This window comes from Coregonus clupeaformis, chromosome 35 (assembly GCF_020615455.1).
Source record: "Coregonus clupeaformis isolate EN_2021a chromosome 35, ASM2061545v1, whole genome shotgun sequence".
NCBI lineage: Eukaryota > Metazoa > Chordata > Actinopteri > Salmoniformes > Salmonidae > Coregonus > Coregonus clupeaformis.
Window position 1 is genome coordinate 1,543,435 of NC_059226.1, and position 18,836 is coordinate 1,562,270.

An 18,836-nucleotide genomic window follows, 5' to 3' on the forward strand; every position below is an offset into this window, starting at 1 on the left:
CCTGCTGGCCCGTCGTCCACGGCGTTAGCCCCCCCCTAAAAAATTTCTGGGGGTCTCTCTTCCCCGTGGGCCAGGCCTCTATATTTCTCGCCCAACTCTCGCTCTCCTGCTTCCAACTCCAGCCATTCTGCTCCTCCTTTGGCTTGACCCAGTCGAGACTCTTCCTCCACTGTTCCCAAGTCCACCCTCTCTGCTCCTCACTAGGCTTGACCCAGTCGAGGTTGCCACGGAGATCTGCTAGCGATCTCCCTGGTGATGGCTCCTGGACACGCTGCTTGGTCCAGTCTTGGTGGGTTTTTCTGTCACGATCGTCAGGGAGAGAAGTAGACCAATGTGCAGCGTGTTGAACGAACATGTTAGGCTTTATTTAATAAAGCACGAACAAAACAATAAACGACTCGTAACGTCCAACGGTAACAAATACTGACACGGAACAAGAAACCACAAATAATGAATGCCTAACGGCTACCTAAGTATGACTCCCAATCAGAGACAACGAGCTACAGCCGTCTCTGATTGGGAGCCACCCTGGCCAACATAGATATACAACAACTAGAACATAAACAAATGAAAACTCACACCCTGGCTCAACATACTAGAGTCCCCAGAGCCAGGGCGTGACAAGTGTACTGTGCACTCACCAACTTTCCTTTCTAATTTGCAACTGGCTGAAATATAATCACGCAAGTTGCTCTGTATATGCTCATGTCTCCGCCCTAAGTCGTTGTCACAAAGGCGGGAATGCAGGCGACAAGCTTAGGTCTGCTTATGCCCATAGAAACGCATAGGACTTATTCAGGGCAGATTTTGGCGAGAGTGAGCCCTCTCGCATCGCCTCTTCCTCTCTGCTGAATCTAGCGAGCGAAACAGCGGCCCTCTATTTTACTAGATGTAACCCATGTGTCTGATGCTGTCTGGCCAGAAATGCCATACTCCTTTTGTCCAGACAGCATCCGATGTCTGGTCCGGACCGACCCAATTTGGGTTGTGTTCCCCTGTTCAGACGTTGCATGCATCAACCAATGGTTGCATGCCACGTCATCAACTGTGATGTCTGGCACCAGAATGCTATAACATATGATGTGGTTAGCTGATAGACGTCTTTTCAATTGAATTTGGCTCACTGGGAAGGGCGTGTACAAGGTGATGGACTGGCTGGAGGCAGAGAGGCCTCACAGCATCAAGCTGTTCTGGAGCTGTGTATTCAGGGACCACCTCCTTCAGCAGTACCCCACGTTACACCTGCTACGAAACAGCCTGCTGGACGGTCAGTGGGTCTTTGATCTCTGGTAGTATTATTATTATTATTATTTCTCTGGTACTATCTGGTAGTATTTTGGTTTGTCGTACAAGTCACAAGGGGTGTCAGTGTGACTGTTACTACTACTAATATTATGGTTTGAGGTTACTTGAATACTTGAATACTTGAATACTTGAAATGCATTCCATTTATGAGGTCCATATGATGGTCCCAGCCTATAACTCTAATATGAACATGTTTGATTCATTCTGCATCCAATCCCAGGGTCATCCAGATTGTATGCGAAACTGCCACAGAACTTGGAGAAAGAAGAGAAGGAGGAAGAGGAGAAAGAGGAGAAGGAAAAGAAGAGGAAGGCCCCGGGGGAGGGAGAAGAGAAGGAGGAGGGGGAGGAGGAAAAGAAGACAGGAAAGAAAAAGAGGAAACAGAAGATAAGTGAGAGTGCTAAGAAGGAGGAGCAGCCCAGCACGTCCACACAGTCCACCCCCAGTCAGAAGAGGAAAGTCCAGAGGCCACCCTACTGTGAGTCCCAGGCTTTACACTCTCTGGGGGGAAGGAGGAGGCCTTGAGTTGGAAAGTCTAAAGTCCCTCTGTAACTTCAAACATACAATACAGCTGCAAGCAGCAATGCCGGGGTTTAGCTGTGGGCCCACTGTGCCACCATCAGGATAAAGAGGACACGCTTGCCATATATCAAAACTCAAAATCAAACTGATTATGCAATATGCTTTCGATGTATTTTGGACAATTTTTTATCATGTTGACTGCTTTAAACGTCTTCTTCTCCAGAACTACTGGACCAATCGGCATCAAATTTGGTATATACTGTAGCATCTATATTGCTGGTATAAAGCAGTATTTTCAAAGACTCTAGCTGAAACAATATGGCCACTTTGAGCCAATGAGCTTGCATGAATGTTTTTTCCTGTCCAACAGCGCCACCATGCAGCCAAACTGAACCATACTTTACAGGTTAGCTAGACTCATATCCCTGAGTATGTGTGCCAAATTCCATCACTCTGTGTCAAAAAGATCAAGAGATGCAAACATGTGCCTGTTATAGTGCCACCATGTGGTCGATCTGAATGTGCTTGCATATGTTGAGTCTTGACAGTGTTTGGAACACGTGTACCAAGTTTTGTTACAATACGAATATACGCATCTGATTTATATGCACTTATGTGCCAGACCACGCCCACATTAATGTTTGTTGGTCAGTAGCATCCATGTTGTTTGAGATGCTAGCCTGAAAAATATTGTGTTGAGAGATCTTGGTCCATAGATGCCATATACAGTGGGGAAAAAAAGTATTTAGTCAGCCACCAATTGTGCAAGTTCTCCCACTTAAAAATATGAGAGAGGCCTGTAATTTTCATCATAGGTACACGTCAACTATGACAGACAAAATGAGAAAAAAAATTCCAGAAAATCACATTGTAGGATTTTTAATGAATTTATTTGCAAATTATGGTGGAAAATAAGTATTTGGTCAATAACAAATGTTTCTCAATACTTTGTTATATACCCTTTGTTGGCAATGACACAGGTCAAACGTTTTCTGTAAGTCTTCACAAGGTTTTCACACACTGTTGTTGGTATTTTGGCCCATTCCTCCATGCAGATCTCCTCTAGAGCAGTGATGTTTTGGGGCTGTCGCTGGGCAACACGGACTTTCAACTCCCTCCAAAGATTTTCTATGGGGTTGAGATCTGGAGACTGGCTAGGCCACTCCAGGACCTTGAAATGCTTCTTACGAAGCCACTCCTTCGTTGCCCGGGCGGTGTGTTTGGGATCATTGTCATGCTGAAAGACCCAGCCACGTTTCATCTTCAATGCCCTTGCTGATGGAAGGAGGTTTTCACTCAAAATCTCACGATACATGGCCCCATTCATTATTTCCTTTACACGGATCAGTCGTCCTGGTCCCTTTGCAGAAAAACAGCCACAAAGCATGATGTTTCCACCCCCATGCTTCACAGTAGGTATGGTGTTCTTTGGATGTAACTCAGCCTTCTTTGTCCTCCAAACACGACGAGTTGAGTTTCGACCAAAAATTTATATTTTGGTTTCATCTGACCATATGACATTCTCCCAATCCTCTTCTGGATCATCCAAATGCACTCTAGCAAACTTCAGACGGGCCTGGACATGTACTGGCTTAAGCAGGGGGACACGTCTGGCACTGCAGGATTTGAGTCCCTGGCGGCGTAGTGTGTTACTGATGGTAGGCTTTGTTACTTTGGTCCCAGCTCTCTGCAGGTCATTCACTAGGTCCCCCCGTGTGGTTCTGGGATTTTTGCTCACCGTTCTTGTGATCATTTTGACCCCACGGGGTGAGATCTTGCGTGGAGCCCCAGATCGAGGGAGATTTTCAGTGGTCTTGTATGTCTTCCATTTCCTAATAATTCCTCCCACAGTTGATTTCTTCAAACCAAGCTGCTTACCTATTGCAGATTCAGTCTTCCCAGCCTGGTGCAGGTCTACAATTTTGTTTCTGGTGTCCTTTGACAGCTCTTTGGTCTTGGCCATAGTGGAGTTTGGAGTGTGACTGTTTGAGGTTGTGGACACGTGTCTTTTATACTGATAACAAGTTCAAACAGGTGCCATTAATACAGGTAACGAGTGGAGGACAGAGGAGCCTCTTAAAGAAGAAGTTACAGGTCTGTGAGAGCCAGAAATCTTGCTTGTTTGTAGGTGACCAAATACTTATTTTCCACCATAATTTGCAAATAAATTCATAAAAAATCCTACAATGTGATTTTCTGGATTTTTTTCCCTCAAATTGTCTGTCATAGTTGACGTGTACCTATGATGAAAATTACAGGCCTCTCTCATCTTTTTAAGTGGGAGAACATGCACAATTGGTGGCTGACTAAATACTTTTTTCCCCCACTGTATCAAGTTTTGTGCAGATCGGTCAGTCTGTACCAGAGGAGTCTCGTTTTAAGTGTTTTTCACAAAATTCAAAATTCCGGACTTTATGGCTCTGCCAGAACCACCCAATCAGAAAGAGCAAAAACAAAAAAGTAATACATTATTATTACCAAAACATTTTCCATCACTTAGCTGGGTAATAGCCTTTCTACCCTCCACCTCTGAAATGGGGGCATCTATACCATCAGCTTGTTCTGTGGAAATTTTAGGCAACTCTAACGTACCAAAAAATATATTATATAATCTGCCTCCACCGAGTTATCCTCTGACTGGTGTAGACTCCTGTAAAAATCATAGAAAACCTCATTAATAGCCTTTGTGCCAGTAATTAACTTATTCTCCTAATTCATTATTGCAGTAATAGTATTACTGGCATCGCTTTTCTTATATGTTAATTTTCTCAACTACTGTACATGTGATAAACATCATAAAATCCTATAGCTTTCACGATGTGTCAGAAACGATTGGAGGTACTGGGAACACTCTGTCTACCTTTAAAATAATACCATATACACTATGAGACTCTGATCAAAAGTAGTGCGCTAAATTGAGTATATACTACACGCTTAGGATTTTTTTTTTAACCTAGAACCTGAAAGGGTTATTTGGCTGTTCTCATAGGAAAACTCTTTGAAGAACCCTTTTTAGGTCCATGTTCCTTTCCATAGAGGGTTTTGACCTCTGTCTTTCTCTGTGCTCTAGGGACGTGTGGGAAGAGTACCCATACGGCGCAGCGCTGGGTGACCCCGGTGGAGCTCCCGGTCACCTGTGGGGACAAAGAGGGCATGCTCAACAGGGACAAGCTGGCCAAAGGTGGGTGGTAAAAATGTACTTAATATGATGTGATTCTTTGTGTTTGTGTGTAATGGTGGATGTGGTTCGGCCCGAATAACCTTGCCTAAAAACTTAACACCAACACTGGGGTTCTATTATGCCACTGAGTCACTGAGTGTTCATTTAACTCCTGAATCAACACTATAAATGTTACACTGAAAAACACTAGGTAACACTGGCCAATTTGCTATGTACCATATAATACACTGCTGGTTCTCCCTGGCTGTGTCCGAAATCTGTTTTGCCTACTACTTACTAAAACTATATACTGTGTACTAATCGTGCTACATACTATTTAGAACGAACTGTTTAGTAAAAATGAATGCAGTAAGTTACAAATATCAACATACTAGGCTCACCCATCCTGAGAATGCGTCATCTATTGCGCAATTGCATTAATTCCCACCATTCGTTCATTTGGGTACAGTCCGATAATCAGTCTAGAAAGTCGATTCTATTCCTCAAAAGTGTGCAGCGAATTCTACAAAATGAAAAGCCGAAATGAGTTTAACATCCTGGCATTTAAAGCATACTCGATTTTCGAAATTTCACATACTATAAAACTTCTATTTAGAACCCTTCTTACCTTCCAAAGAATCCTTCTTGCCTTCCAAATAATCATAAAATAACAATTTGTTCCAGTACGGTTCTTATGATGAAGAAGGGTCTAGGTAGAAAGAACCCTTTCACTTACAAAGAACCCTCATCTTCCAAAAAGGGTTAATCAGATGAAAACAGTTCTTGGCAGAATCCTATCCCTCCACAAAGAATTTTAGGAAAAATATGAAACCCTAGTGTGTATGATGTCTGACTTCCTCATTGGTCTGTCTCAGGGGAGAGTTGCATTGTGGTCCAGGGTTTCTGGTTCACCCCAAGTGGCTTTGAGGAGTTTGGGGGGAAGAAGAGCAGTAAGAACTGGAAGTACAGTATCCGCTGTAGAGACACCACTCTGGGAAAACTGATCCAGGTACAGCATATAGCTGATTTTCATACTTTTATCAAGCCCATAAGATTTGTACAATGTTGTCATACACTACACTATAGGTCTAGATGTAGGCCTAAACATGTCTGTATTACTGTATATAGTCTTAAAGGGGAATAACAGCAAATTCGTGTCTATGTCCCTAAACCCTTCTGAGTCGTTGTTGGACTGTCTGTCAAAGTGCGCAACCCTCTCATCAAGAGAGAGCGAGGTAGAGATAGAGCGAGAGCTATGTCACAGCGCTAGGATAGAACGCAAATCTACGAAAAATAGAAATGTTCTGTCACAGCAAAAACACTAAATTGGGGAAGTCTAATCGATTTTGAGATATGGCATATACATTTTATGTGATACATTTGGGTCGCGGGTTCACAATTTTAACTTTTCTGAGATCTCTGCCACGCAAGGAGGAGAAAACAGCCAGCTCATGCAACTACACATGCAGGAGGGGGCTCCTCATAAACACAACACACCGGCAGTTTTCAAAATAGCCTACATAAGACTTTAGCACATCACCAGACCCAACTCAACACGCCTTTTACTATATTGTCAGAAGCATCATCAGACCTCGGTAGTAGCCCATTTAATTTCTATCTTTCAATGCTCTGGAAACCAAGCAGAAAATGCTGTGCTCTAAAGATGGCATTGTAGCCACACAAATACATTATAAAAACAAAACACTGTCCTCATAACCTTTATCTCCTAAATGATTGTCACGGGTGTATTTTATTCGAATTTTGGAATATATTGCGCAATAGGCTATAAGGTTTTAACCAGGCTCGAGTCCCGTGCGCGAAACAAGACACATAACCAGATCGCATAATGTTATGATGAGTTTCTCAGGTATCAAGTAATTCATGATGCAAGAGGATATTTAACACTTAGAGTTCATTCAAATATCTAATAGGTACCATGGTTCGCTCTAACAAAAGGACAGTGCTTTGCCTCTTGCCATTCGAACTACTAGACAAAGAAAACCTCTCAGTTTATATACCCTCTGTTCCACGTTTCTTGAACAACCAGACATCGGATCTGTTAACCATCATTTGGCACTCCCTTCTTTGATGGTATTACCCTGTAACCCAAGTCAGTATATCATATCTATCAATCATTCTAAGATAAACCACCACTAAGCTCCCTTGACATAATGGAATCCTTGGTATTCAGACTGTGCGACGCCAAGTCACTTATCTACTAACTTTAACCTGGTTCACACAACACTATGAAATTACATCATAACACGTAATATATACTGAAGCAAAGTTTCACCCACATTTTAGATAAGAAAATATTTGCCTACCTTTCTGTAATGTCAACCATCCATCCAAATCAAATAACTCCATGTGTCTGCCTTTTGTCTTTATAAACGTTCACATAGCCTATTCCATGATATGGGTTAATCCAATTACAACACTGCAGCTGTTGATTGCCGTGATCATCATTCATCAGGTATGCTACAGTGAGGGAAAAAAGTATTTGATCCCCTGCTGATGTTGTACGTTTGCCCACTGACAAAGAAATGATCAGTCTATAATTTTAATGGTAGGTTTATTTGAACAGTGAGAGACAGAATAACAAAAAAAAATCCAGAAAAACGCATGTCAAAAATGTTATAAATTGATTTGCATTTTAATGAGGGAAATAAGTATTTGACCCCCTCTCAATCAGAAAGATTTCTGGCTCCCAGGTGTCTTTTATACAGGTAACGAGCTGAGATTAGGAGCACACTCTTTGTCACGGTTAACTAAGCCAGAACCCAGAAGCAGACCAGGACACGGTACGTGAGACAAAGGTGAGTGTTTATTAATAGAGTCCGAGTGCAGCTGAATAATCCAGGGAACAGAGCGGGTGGCGTGGATGGGTTGTTGAGGGTGCAGTGGTTGGTCCGGTACTGGCTCGGCAGCCGCCGACCATCAGGCAGAGGTTGGGTGAAGGTTCCGGGTGAGAGACTGCAGACAGAACAAAACGGAGGTCAGTACACAGCAAGTCAAAAAGGTGCAAAACAACAAAACTAACACTACTGGCTCAGAGACTGATACGCTGACAACATACTGTTCATGGCTAACGCATCCGGCAGGAACTGGATGTTGGGCCAGAGCCTAAGAAGGGTGATGATCAGGACCAGGTGTGCAGATTGCTGATGGGATGCAGGTGCGGAAAACCAGAGCGCTCCCGGAGCGTTCCCCGAACCCTCGGGAAACTGGAGAATACGAGCAGGAACACTAGTCACCAGACAGGACCCGACTCAGACAGCCGGGATCGTCACAGTACCCCCCTCCGACGAACGCCACCGGGCGGACTTCCCGGAGCGCCAGGATGGAGGCGGTAGAAGTCACTGATGAGGTCTGCGTCTAGGACCTGTCGCCGCGGAATCCAACTCCTCTCTTCAGGGCCATACCCCTCCCAGTCCACGAGATACTGGAAACCCCGGCCCCGCCGTCTGGAATCCATGATGCGACGCACCGTGTAGGCAGGACCACCTCCGATCATCCGAGGAGGAGGAGGAGGAGGCGGAGGAGGCAACAGAGGACTGAGGAAGACAGGCTTGAGGCAGGAGACATGAAAGGTGGGATGGACTCTGAGCGTCCTCGGTAGTTTGAGTCGAACTGCCACTGGATTGATCACCTTCTCCACCACAAACGGACCAATGAACTTCGGTAACAACTTCCTAGACTCAGTCCGTAACGGAAGATCCCGTGTGGCCAACCAAACCCTATCTCCGATGGTATAGGTGGGAGCGGGAATCCGGCGACGATTCGCCTGGAGCTGATACCGGTCCGAAACTCTAAGGAGTGCCTTTCTGGCCCGATGCCAGGTCCGGTGGCAACGCCGAATATGGGCCTGAACAGAAGGCACTGAGAGCTCCTTCTCCTGAGAAGGAAACAGGGGAGGTTGGTAGCCATACAGGCACTGGAAGGGAGACATCCCAGTGGCAGATGTAGGAAGAGTATTGTGGGCATACTCAACCCAAGGCAACTGAGAGACCCAGGAGGTGGGGTTGGAAGAGACCAGACAGCGTAGCGTTGATTCCATCTTCTGGTTGGCTCTCTCCGCCTGACCATTGGATTGGGGGGTGAAAACCAGATGTGAGACTGACCGTAGCTCCAATGGCCAAACAGAAGGACTTCCAGACAGCAGAGGTAAACTGAGGGCCACGGTCGGAAACGATATCACTGGGCAAACCGTGGACCCTGAAAACCTCCCTAACCAGGATCTCGGACGTCTCCGAGGCAGAGGGAAGCTTGGCAATTGGCACAAAGTGGGCGAACTTGCTGAATCTGTCCACGATAGTCAGAACGACCGTGTTCCCTCAGAAGCGGGCAACCCCGTGACGAAGTCCAGGGCCAGATGCGACCATGGTCGCCGGGGAATAGGAAGGGGGGTGAAGTAGTCCAGAGCTGGGCCGATTGGTACTCTTATTCTGCGCACACACTGGACAGGCAGCAACAAAACCCCGAGTATCCTCGGCCATGGCAGGCCACCAAAAACGCTCTGCGAAGAAACGCCATAGTCCGAGCCACGCCAGGGTGACAAGCCATCTTGCTGGCGTGGGACCATTTGAGGACAGCAGGACGAACCGACTCAGGCACAAACAACCGACCGGGTGGACCGTTACCGGGACCGGGCTGAGTCCGAAGGGCCGCCAGCACCTCCTCCTCAATCTTCCACATAACTGCTCCCACGACGCAGTTCCGGGGGAGGATTGTCTCGGTCTTGGACCCACTCTCCTCCGTCTTGGAGAACATCCGGGACAAGGCGTCCGCCTTGCCGTTCTTAGATCCAGGTCGGAACGTCAGGGCAAACTTGAATCGTCCGAAAAACAACGCCCACCTGGCCTGGACGGGAGTTGAGACGTTTAGCCGATTGCACGTAAGCAAGATTCTTGTGGTCCGTCCAGACAATAAACGGTTGCTCCGCCCCCTCCAACCAGTGGCGCCACTCCTCCAAGGCAAGTTTCACCGCGAGAAGCTCCCGGTTACCCACATCGTAATTCCTCTCCGCAGGCGAAAGGCGACGAGAGTAGTAGGCGCAGGGATGGAGTTTACTGTCCGTGGAGCATCGCTGCGACAGGATGGCGCCAACTCCCACATCAGACGCGTCCACTTCAACGCACGAACTGACGGGCCGTGTCCGGTTGAGAGAGAATCGGTGCGTTGGTGAATCGCCTCTTCAAATCCAGAAACGCTCGATCCGCCTCCGGATTCCACTTGAAGGTCCTGATGCTGGAAGTCAAGGCAGTTAACGGAGCGGCCACACGGCTGTAATCCCGGATGAATCGGCGGTAGAAATTCGCAAACCCCAAAAATCTCTGGAGCTGCAATCTCGTACCGGGCTGGGCCCATTCCAGAACCGCTCTAACCTTCTCCTGGTCCATCCTAATCTCTCCCCTGGAGATGATGTACCCGAGAAAGGATGTCGTGTGGGCGTGAAACTCGCACTTCTCGGCCTTCACAAACAGGCGATTCTCCAACAATCGCTGCAGAACCTGCCGGACATGCTGGACGTGGTCGGAAGGTTCCTTCGAGAAGATCAGAATGTCATCCAGGTAAACAAACACAAAGAGACCGATCATATCTCTCAGGACGTCGTTCACCATACTCTGGAATACCGCTGGAGCATTGGTCAGTCCAAACGGCATCACCTGATACTCGGTGACCCATCGGTGTATTGAAACCCGTCAACCACTCGTCCCCCTCTCTGATCCGGACCAGGTGATACGCATTGCGTAGGTCTAGCTTGGTGAACACCGTAGCACCCTGTAAGGAGTCGAAGGCAGAACTCATCAAGGGCAGGGGATACTTGTTCTTGACCGTGATGTCATTCAACCCCCGATAATCAATACACGGTCGAAGAGAGCCATCCTTCTTACCCACAAAGAAGAATCCTGCCCCCAGGGGTGATGACGAGGGACGAACGAGACCAGCAGCTAGGGACTCCTTGATGTAGGTCTCCAACGCCTCACGTTCAGGTCGGGAGATACTGTATAACCTTCCCTTGGGGTAGACAGCTCCAGGGACCAGGTTGATGGCACAATCATATGGTCGGTGGGGAGGGAGTGACAGAGCCTTCTGCTTACTGAAAACTTCCCCAAATCGTGATATGTCTCGGGAACCAGGGACAAATCTGGGGGTTTAGCCTCCATCACCTGACTGGGAACCGAATGGGGGCAGGCAGTCTTGAGACAGTTAGCATGACAATCAAGGCTCCAACTCGTTACCTTGCCCGTCACCCAATCGAACGTGGGATTGTGTTCCTTCAGCCAGGGGTATCCAAGGACCAGAGGAACATGGGAAGACGGCAGAATGAAGAATGAAATCATTTCAGAATGATTCCCCGACAACCGCATCTTAACCGGTTCAGTCCTCATCGTGATACGTGCCAGACTACTGCCGTTCAGAGTGGTAGCTTCAATGGCTTCCGGCAATTGCTCCTTGGAAAGCCCCAGCTGTTCCACCAACTCGGCATCTAGAAAGCTTCCATCGGCACCTGAATCGATAAAAGCGTTAATCGCTAAGCTCTGATTCCTGTTCATAAGGGTAGCCGGGAAACGGGGTCTGACAGAGGTATTGAGAGGTCGAAACTGGCTCGCTAAAAGTCCTCCCAACTTTAGCGAGCCGCGCAGTTTGACGACCCGACTGGATCCTGAGAAGCTGATCGGTTGGACGGAACCCATTGCTTCTCCCTCCTTCGCTCTCGGACTCGATTATCCACCCGAATAGACAAAGCTACCAAGCTGTCCAGGTCACTAGGCTCCGGATAGGAGATCAACTCATCCTTGAGCTGCTCCGACAGACCCTGGTAAAGGCCGCTTGCAGAGACTCCTCGTTCCACCAACTCTCCACAGCCAACGTCTTGAACTCGATCACGAAGTCGGCCACGCTGCGAGTTCCTTGGCGAAGCGAAAACAGGCGCCTAGCTGCGTCCCTCCCTCGGACGGAATGGTCGAAGAGCTTCCTCATCTCGGCCGTGAACCCCTGGTATGAAGCCATGCAGGGATCCTGTCGTTCCCAAACGGCTGAAGCCCACTCCAGCGCTCGACCACGCAGCAACTCAATCACAAAGGCTATCCTAGCCTTGTCTGTGGCATAAGAGTAGGGCTGTAGATCGAACACTAGTCCACACTGCATAAGGAAGGAACGGCATCTTCCCAGCTCTCCCTCATACTTATCCGGCGCCGGAACCTTGGGCTCACGGATGGACACAGCTTCAGAAGCGGCAGGCGAGATGGGTGAAACCGGTAGTGGATCCTCCACCGGACACTTGCGTTGGTTCTGGACCTCCGTCAGACCGGTAGAAAGGTTCCGAACTGACAACGCGATCTCCTGTAGTACCGTGCTATGATGGCCCAACATCTTCTCCTGCTGGGTAATAGCATGGCGAACAGAGTCCAGGTCCGCTGGGTTCATTACTGGCCGGATCGTTCTGTCACGGTTAACTAAGCCAGAACCCAGAAGCAGACCAGGACACGGTACGTGAGACAAAGGTGAGTGTTTATTAATAGAGTCCGAGTGCAGCTGAATAATCCAGGGAACAGAGCGGGTGGCGTGGATGGGTTGTTGAGGGTGCAGTGGTTGGTCCGGTACTGGCTCGGCAGCCGCCGACCATCAGGCAGAGGTTGGGTGAAGGTTCCGGGTGAGAGACTGCAGACAGAACAAAACGGAGGTCAGTACACAGCAAGTCAAAAAGGTGCAAAACAACAAAACTAACACTACTGGCTCAGAGACTGATACGCTGACAACATACTGTTCATGGCTAACGATCCGGCAGGAACTGGATGTTGGGCCAGAGCCTAAGAAGGGTGATGATCAGGACCAGGTGTGCAGATTGCTGATGGGATGCAGGTGCGGAAAACCAGAGCGCTCCCCGGAGCGTTCCCGAACCCTCGGGAAACTGGAGAATACGAGCAGGAACACTAGTCACCAGACAGGACCCGACTCAGACAGCCGGGATCGTCACACTCTTAAAGGGATTGCTCCTAACCTCAGTTTGTTACAAGTATAAAATACACCTGTCCACAGAAGCAATCAATCAATCAGATTCCAAACTCTCCACCATGGCCAAGACCAAAGAGCTCTCCAAGGATGTCAGGGACAAGATTGTAGACCTACACAAGGCTGGAATGGGCTACAAGACCATCGCCAAGCAGCTTGGTGAGAAGGTGACAACAGTTGGTGCGATTATTCGCAAATGGAAGAAACACAAAAGAACGGTCAATCTCCCTCGGCCTGGGGCTCCATGCAAGATCTCACCTCGTGGAGTTGCAATGATCATGAGAACGGTGAGGAATCAGCCCAGAACTACACGGGAGGATCTTGTCAATGATCTCAAGGCAGCTGGGACCCTAGTCACCAAGAAAACAATTGGTAACACACTACGCCGTGAAGGACTGAAATCCTGCAGCGCCCGCAAGGTCCCCCTGCTCAAGAAAGCACATATACATGCCCGTCTAAAGTTTGCCAATGAACATCTGAATGATTCAGAGGAGAACTGGGTGAAAGTGTTGTGGTCAGATGAGACCAAAATGGAGCTCTTTGGCATCAAGTCAACTCGCCGTGTTTGGAGGAAGAGGAATTCTGCCTTTGACCCCAAGAACACCATCCCCACCGTCAAACATGGAGGTGGAAACATTATGCTTTGGGGGTGTTTTTCTGCTAAGGGGACAGGACTTCACCACATCAAAGGGACGATGGATGGGGCCATGTACCGTCAAATCTTGGGTGAGAACCTCCTTCCCTCAGCCAGGGCATTGAAAATGGGTCGTGGATGGGTATTCCAGCATGACAATGACCCAAACCACACGGCCAAGGCAACAAAGGAGTGGCTCAAGAAGAAGCACATTAAGGTCCTGGAGTGGCCTAGCCAGTCTCCAGACCTTAATCCCATAGAAAATATGTGGAGGGAGCTGAAGGTTTGAGTTGCCAAACGTCAGCCTCGAAACCTTAATGACTTGGAGAAGATCTGCAAAGAGGAGTGGGACAAAATCCCTCCTGAGATGTGTGCAAACCTGGTGGCCAACTACAAGAAACATCTGACCTCCGTGATTGCGAACAAGGGTTTTACCACCAAGTACTAAGTAATGTTTTGCAGAGGGGTCAAATACTTATTTCCCTAATTAAAATGCAAATCAATTTATAACATTTCTGACATGCGTTTTTCTGGATTTTGTTGTTGTTATTCTGTCTCTCACTGTTCAAATAAATCTACCATTAAAATTATAGACTGATCATTTCTTTGTCAGTGGGCAAACGTACAAAATCAGCAGGGGATCAAATACTTTTTTCCCTCACTGTATGTACTGTATAATCAATACACAACTTTAAAGAGTATTTGATGCAAGGGTATTTGATGCAAACATAGGCTATAAGAATACTTTTCCATTTTATAAAATTAGCCTACATTCTCTTGCTCGAGGAAGGCAATTTTTCCCTGGCTTGAAAACAAAATCCCCTGCATTGTAAACTATTGTCATTATTCTACCGATTTGAAAATGTAAATGTGGGCTAATAATAAATGTAATAATAACATATTTCATGTACCCCAATGAAAACTTGTACAGTGAGCATAAATCGCATTTCGATAGATGCATGCATCAGTACCTAGGCTATCTATTATATTTGCAACATACATTAATTTACAAGAATATGTTCACTGTCAGCTGGCTACTGTAGGAAAGTTACAATCTAGTGAAACGTTTGTTACATACATTTGCTTTTTAGCCCACATGTGTCATTCTATGAAGTGGACGTTACAATCTACAATCTAGTCTTTCGCTCTCATTTCAGTAGATATATTTTGCTGTAATGATCAGATCACACCATGCAACGAGGGATGTAGGTTACAGTCATAGGGGGAATATAAACAATGTTGAAAGGAAGTTGAAATCATGGACGTCACCAGGACCTGCTGCAATTGTGTAATGGTGTAAAAAAATATATATATATATATATATATATGTGTGGACTGAATGCGCAACTTGTATAGTTCATAGAGCTGTGGTTATGTGAAACTCCCGAAGTCATCCAACCGTTATAATCAGGGGTGTAGTGCTGCCGGTGCGCAGCAGAGCGACGCTCCGCCATTTCTCAGAATGGTACTATGTCTCACAAGATCACTTAATGATTAATAAGTATTCTACATAACAAACCGAATATAATAACATGATGTCAGGCTACTGATATACCAAAAACCCCATATAATTTGTTATGACAATTTAGGATGATTGTGCTGAAATGTTGCATTTATTTTCTCATGCGGTGGCTGTGTTTAACTCTATCTGCTCTAAAATACTATTAGTTTGGCGGGTTAGCCACCCTTACTGAAATGCACATTCCCATGTAACTGATTGGGATCAAATGGTTGGCATGCATGCAGCATGGGCGTTTCACCTGTAAAACGTGAGGAATTATAATTCACGATTGACAGTGATGATGGCCTAATTTATAGTAAGGTAGGCCCAATTTGGTGTTTCAGGATTTTAAAACTAGAACATTTTCCTTTAGCCACTTACACTCTGTGTAGGCAAAGGCAATCATGCAATTTGGATGATGCATTGTCTGTACATTCTAACATGATTTTACACAATAGGCTTTATGTTGGTACCAGCTTTCTTTCAGAAATGATGGCTTAATAATAATTTAAAAAATGGTGCTCTGGTAGGCTACCTAGAAAAATAGCACTATACCACTGGGTATAATACATGTAAAGCAATTGCCATGTGTGGTCAACTGATAATTCCAGCACCGTTTTGATTGGGACAGCGTCATTGTGCGGCTTTCAGACAAGCATTGGAACTCATCTTGATAAGAGTTTGGTTTTCGCCAGGCATTACTGGAACCATGTCGTCCAAAAAGTTATACTTTTGAATTATCTGTCCATAGAACATTCTTTCAAGAGTTGATGATCATCCAGGTGCTTTTTGGCTAACTTGAGTCAACGTTTTGGACGAGATGGGTCCCATTATACCTGGCGAAAACCAAACACTGCATTCCACAGTAAGAACATCATACCTAAGGTTAAGCATAGTGGTGGTGGTGTGATGGTTTGGGGATGCTTTGCTGCCTCAGGACCTGGACGACTTGCCTTAATAGAAGGAACCATGAATTCTGCTCTGTATCAGAGAATTCTACAGGAGAATGTCAGACCATCCATCTGTGAGGTGAAGCTGAAGCGCAGCTGGGTAATGCAGCAAGATAATGATCCAAAACACACAATCAAGTCTACATGAAAATTGCTAAAAAGAAACAAATTGGAAGTTTTGGAATGGCCTAGTCAAAGTCCAGACCTAATCCCAATTGAGATGTTGTGGCAGGACTTGAAACGAGCAGTTCATGCTTGAAAACCCACACGTCACTGAGTTAAAGCAGTTCTGCATGGAAGAGTGGGCCAAAATTCCTCCACAGTGACGTGAGAGACTGATCAACACCTACAGGAAGCATTTGGTTGGAGTCATTGCAGCTAAAGGTGGCACAACAGGGGAATTGGGTGTTGCATAACTTTGTTTATGAAATAAATATGGAATTGTTGTGTTATTTGTTCACTTATGTTCCCTTTATCTAATATTAGGTTTTGGTTGAATATCTGATAACATTCAGTATCAAAAATATGCTAAATAAGAGAAAATTAGAAAGGGGGCAAATACGTTTTCATAGCACTGTATATGCCATATCTCACAATCGATTGGACTTCCCCAATTTAGTATTTTCCCTGTGACAGAACTTTTTATATTCTTCGTAGATTTGCGTTATTCCACAAAATGAAATCTAGAGCTGCAGTGACTGTATAACCCTGTGACGTAGCTCTCACTCTACTTTCACCTCGCTCTCCATGAGTGAGAGAGGTGCTTTTAAAAATAGTCCAACAACGAGTCAGAGGGGTTTAGGAACATGGACACATTTTCGAAATTTGCCATTATTCCCCTTTAATACTCTTACTACAGTATATAGGTATATCATGTACCAACAAATTGGGACAGACGGAGCAACAAACTATAGCTACATTATACCCTTTTGGTTTTTCTGTAAAGAAACTAACTGTACAGGTATTTCACTGATATGCCATTCAGTCACTCAACACTCAGAATAAATGTCTGTCCCCCTTTCTCTCCCCCCTCACTTCACCATCCCACCCACCTCAGGAAGGTCATTTAACTTCACCAGGCTTTAAAAGAAGAAAGAGTGCACAGGTAGGAGACCAATCTTTCAATAAACCACATCCTCTAGATTAACGCTAAACTTAATTGATCTATATATTTGTACAAATTCCTCAATTGCGATTCATCCACCTCATATCTATAGTATATAACAGTTCAGCTACATCATTCTATGTGTAGTTCACTTACATAAAATGATTTACATCTACATTTACATTGACGTCATTTAGCAGACGCTCTTATCGAGAGCGACATACAAATTGGTGCATTCACCTTATGATAGCCAGTGGGACAACCACTTTACAATGATGTTTTATTTTATTTTATTTTATTTTATTATTTAGTGGATTTAAAAAAAAATGTTAATTATTTTTTTAGAGTATGTTTCTAATTTTCATTTGTTTTATATATATATTGTTGTTGTTTTTTATTTTATTTTTATGTGTTATTAAAAATATATATATATTATTATTATTTATTATTAATTTTAAAAAAAGAATTATATATATATTTTTTAAATTATATTTTTGTGGGGGTGGAGTAGGGGGTGGGGGATAGAAGGATTACTTTTATACTATCCCAGGTATTCCTTAAAGAGGTAGGGTTTCAAGTGTCTCCGGAAGGTGGTCAGTGACTCCGCTGTCCTGGCGTCGTGAGGGAGCTTGTTCCACCATTGGGGTGCCAGGGAAACGAACAGTTTTGACTGGGCTGAGCGGGAACTGTGCTTCTGCAGAGGTAGGGGGACCAGCAGGCCAGAGGTGGAAGAACGCAATGCCCTCGTTTGGGTGTAGGGACTGATCAGAGCCTGAAGGTAAGGAGGTGCCGTTCCCCTCACAGCTCCGTAGGCAAGCACCATGGTCTTGTAGCAGATGCGAGCTTCAACTGGAAGCCAGTGGATTGTGCGGAGGAGCGGGGTGACGTGAGAGAACTTGGGAAGGTTGAACACCAGAAGGGCTGCAGCGTTCTGGATGAGTTGTAGGGGTTTAATAGCACAGGCAGGGAGCCCAGCCAACAGCGAGTTGCAGTAATCCAGACGGGAGATGACAAGTGCCTGGATTAGGACCTGTGCCGCTTCCTGTGTAAGGTAGGGTCGTACTCTGCGAATGTTGTAGAGCATGAACCTACAGGATCGGGTCACCGCTTTGATGTTAGCGGAGAACGACAGGGTGTTGTCCAGGGTCACGCCAAGGCTCTTTGCACTCTGGGAGGAGGACACAACAGAGTTGTCAACCGTGATGGCAAGATCATGGAGTGGGCAGTCCTTTCCCCGGGAGGAAGAGCAGCTCCGTCTTGCCGAGGTTCAGCTTGAGGTGGTGATCCGACATCCACACTGATATGTCTGCCAGACATGCAGAGATGCCATTCGCCACTTGGTTATCAGAAGGGGGAAAGGAGAAGATTAATTGTGTGTCGTCTGCGTAGCAAATTATGTAGGTGAACTGTGGTGTGGAGTGCAATTGAGATTGCATCGTCTATGGATCTGTTGGGGCGGTATGCAAATTGAGTGGGACTAGGGCGTCTGGGATGATGGAGTTGATTTGTGCCGTAACCAGCCTTTCAAAGCACTTCATGATTACAGATGTGAGTGGTCATTGTGGCATGAAGCCTTAGAGTTATTTGGAACAGGAATGATGGTGGTCATCTTAAAACATGTGGGGATTACAGACCGTGACAAG

At 45.9% G+C, this 18,836-nt stretch overlaps 1 protein-coding gene across 1 annotated transcript in view; it reads left to right on the top strand.

Annotated features, from left to right (window-relative positions):
* Positions 1-796: 796 nt before the first annotated feature.
* LOC121551722 (nuclear body protein SP140-like protein) overlaps positions 797-18,836 on the top strand; it is a 55,914-nt gene continuing 37,874 nt past the window's right edge. Inside the window, exons 1-5 of the mRNA XM_041864462.1 lie at positions 797-1,267; positions 1,526-1,783; positions 4,898-5,008; positions 5,863-5,996; positions 17,146-17,193. Coding sequence (XP_041720396.1) covers positions 1,147-1,267; positions 1,526-1,783; positions 4,898-5,008; positions 5,863-5,996; positions 17,146-17,193 — 672 coding nt within the window. The 5' untranslated portion in view covers positions 797-1,146. The remainder of the gene's footprint in view (positions 1,268-1,525; positions 1,784-4,897; positions 5,009-5,862; positions 5,997-17,145; positions 17,194-18,836) is intronic.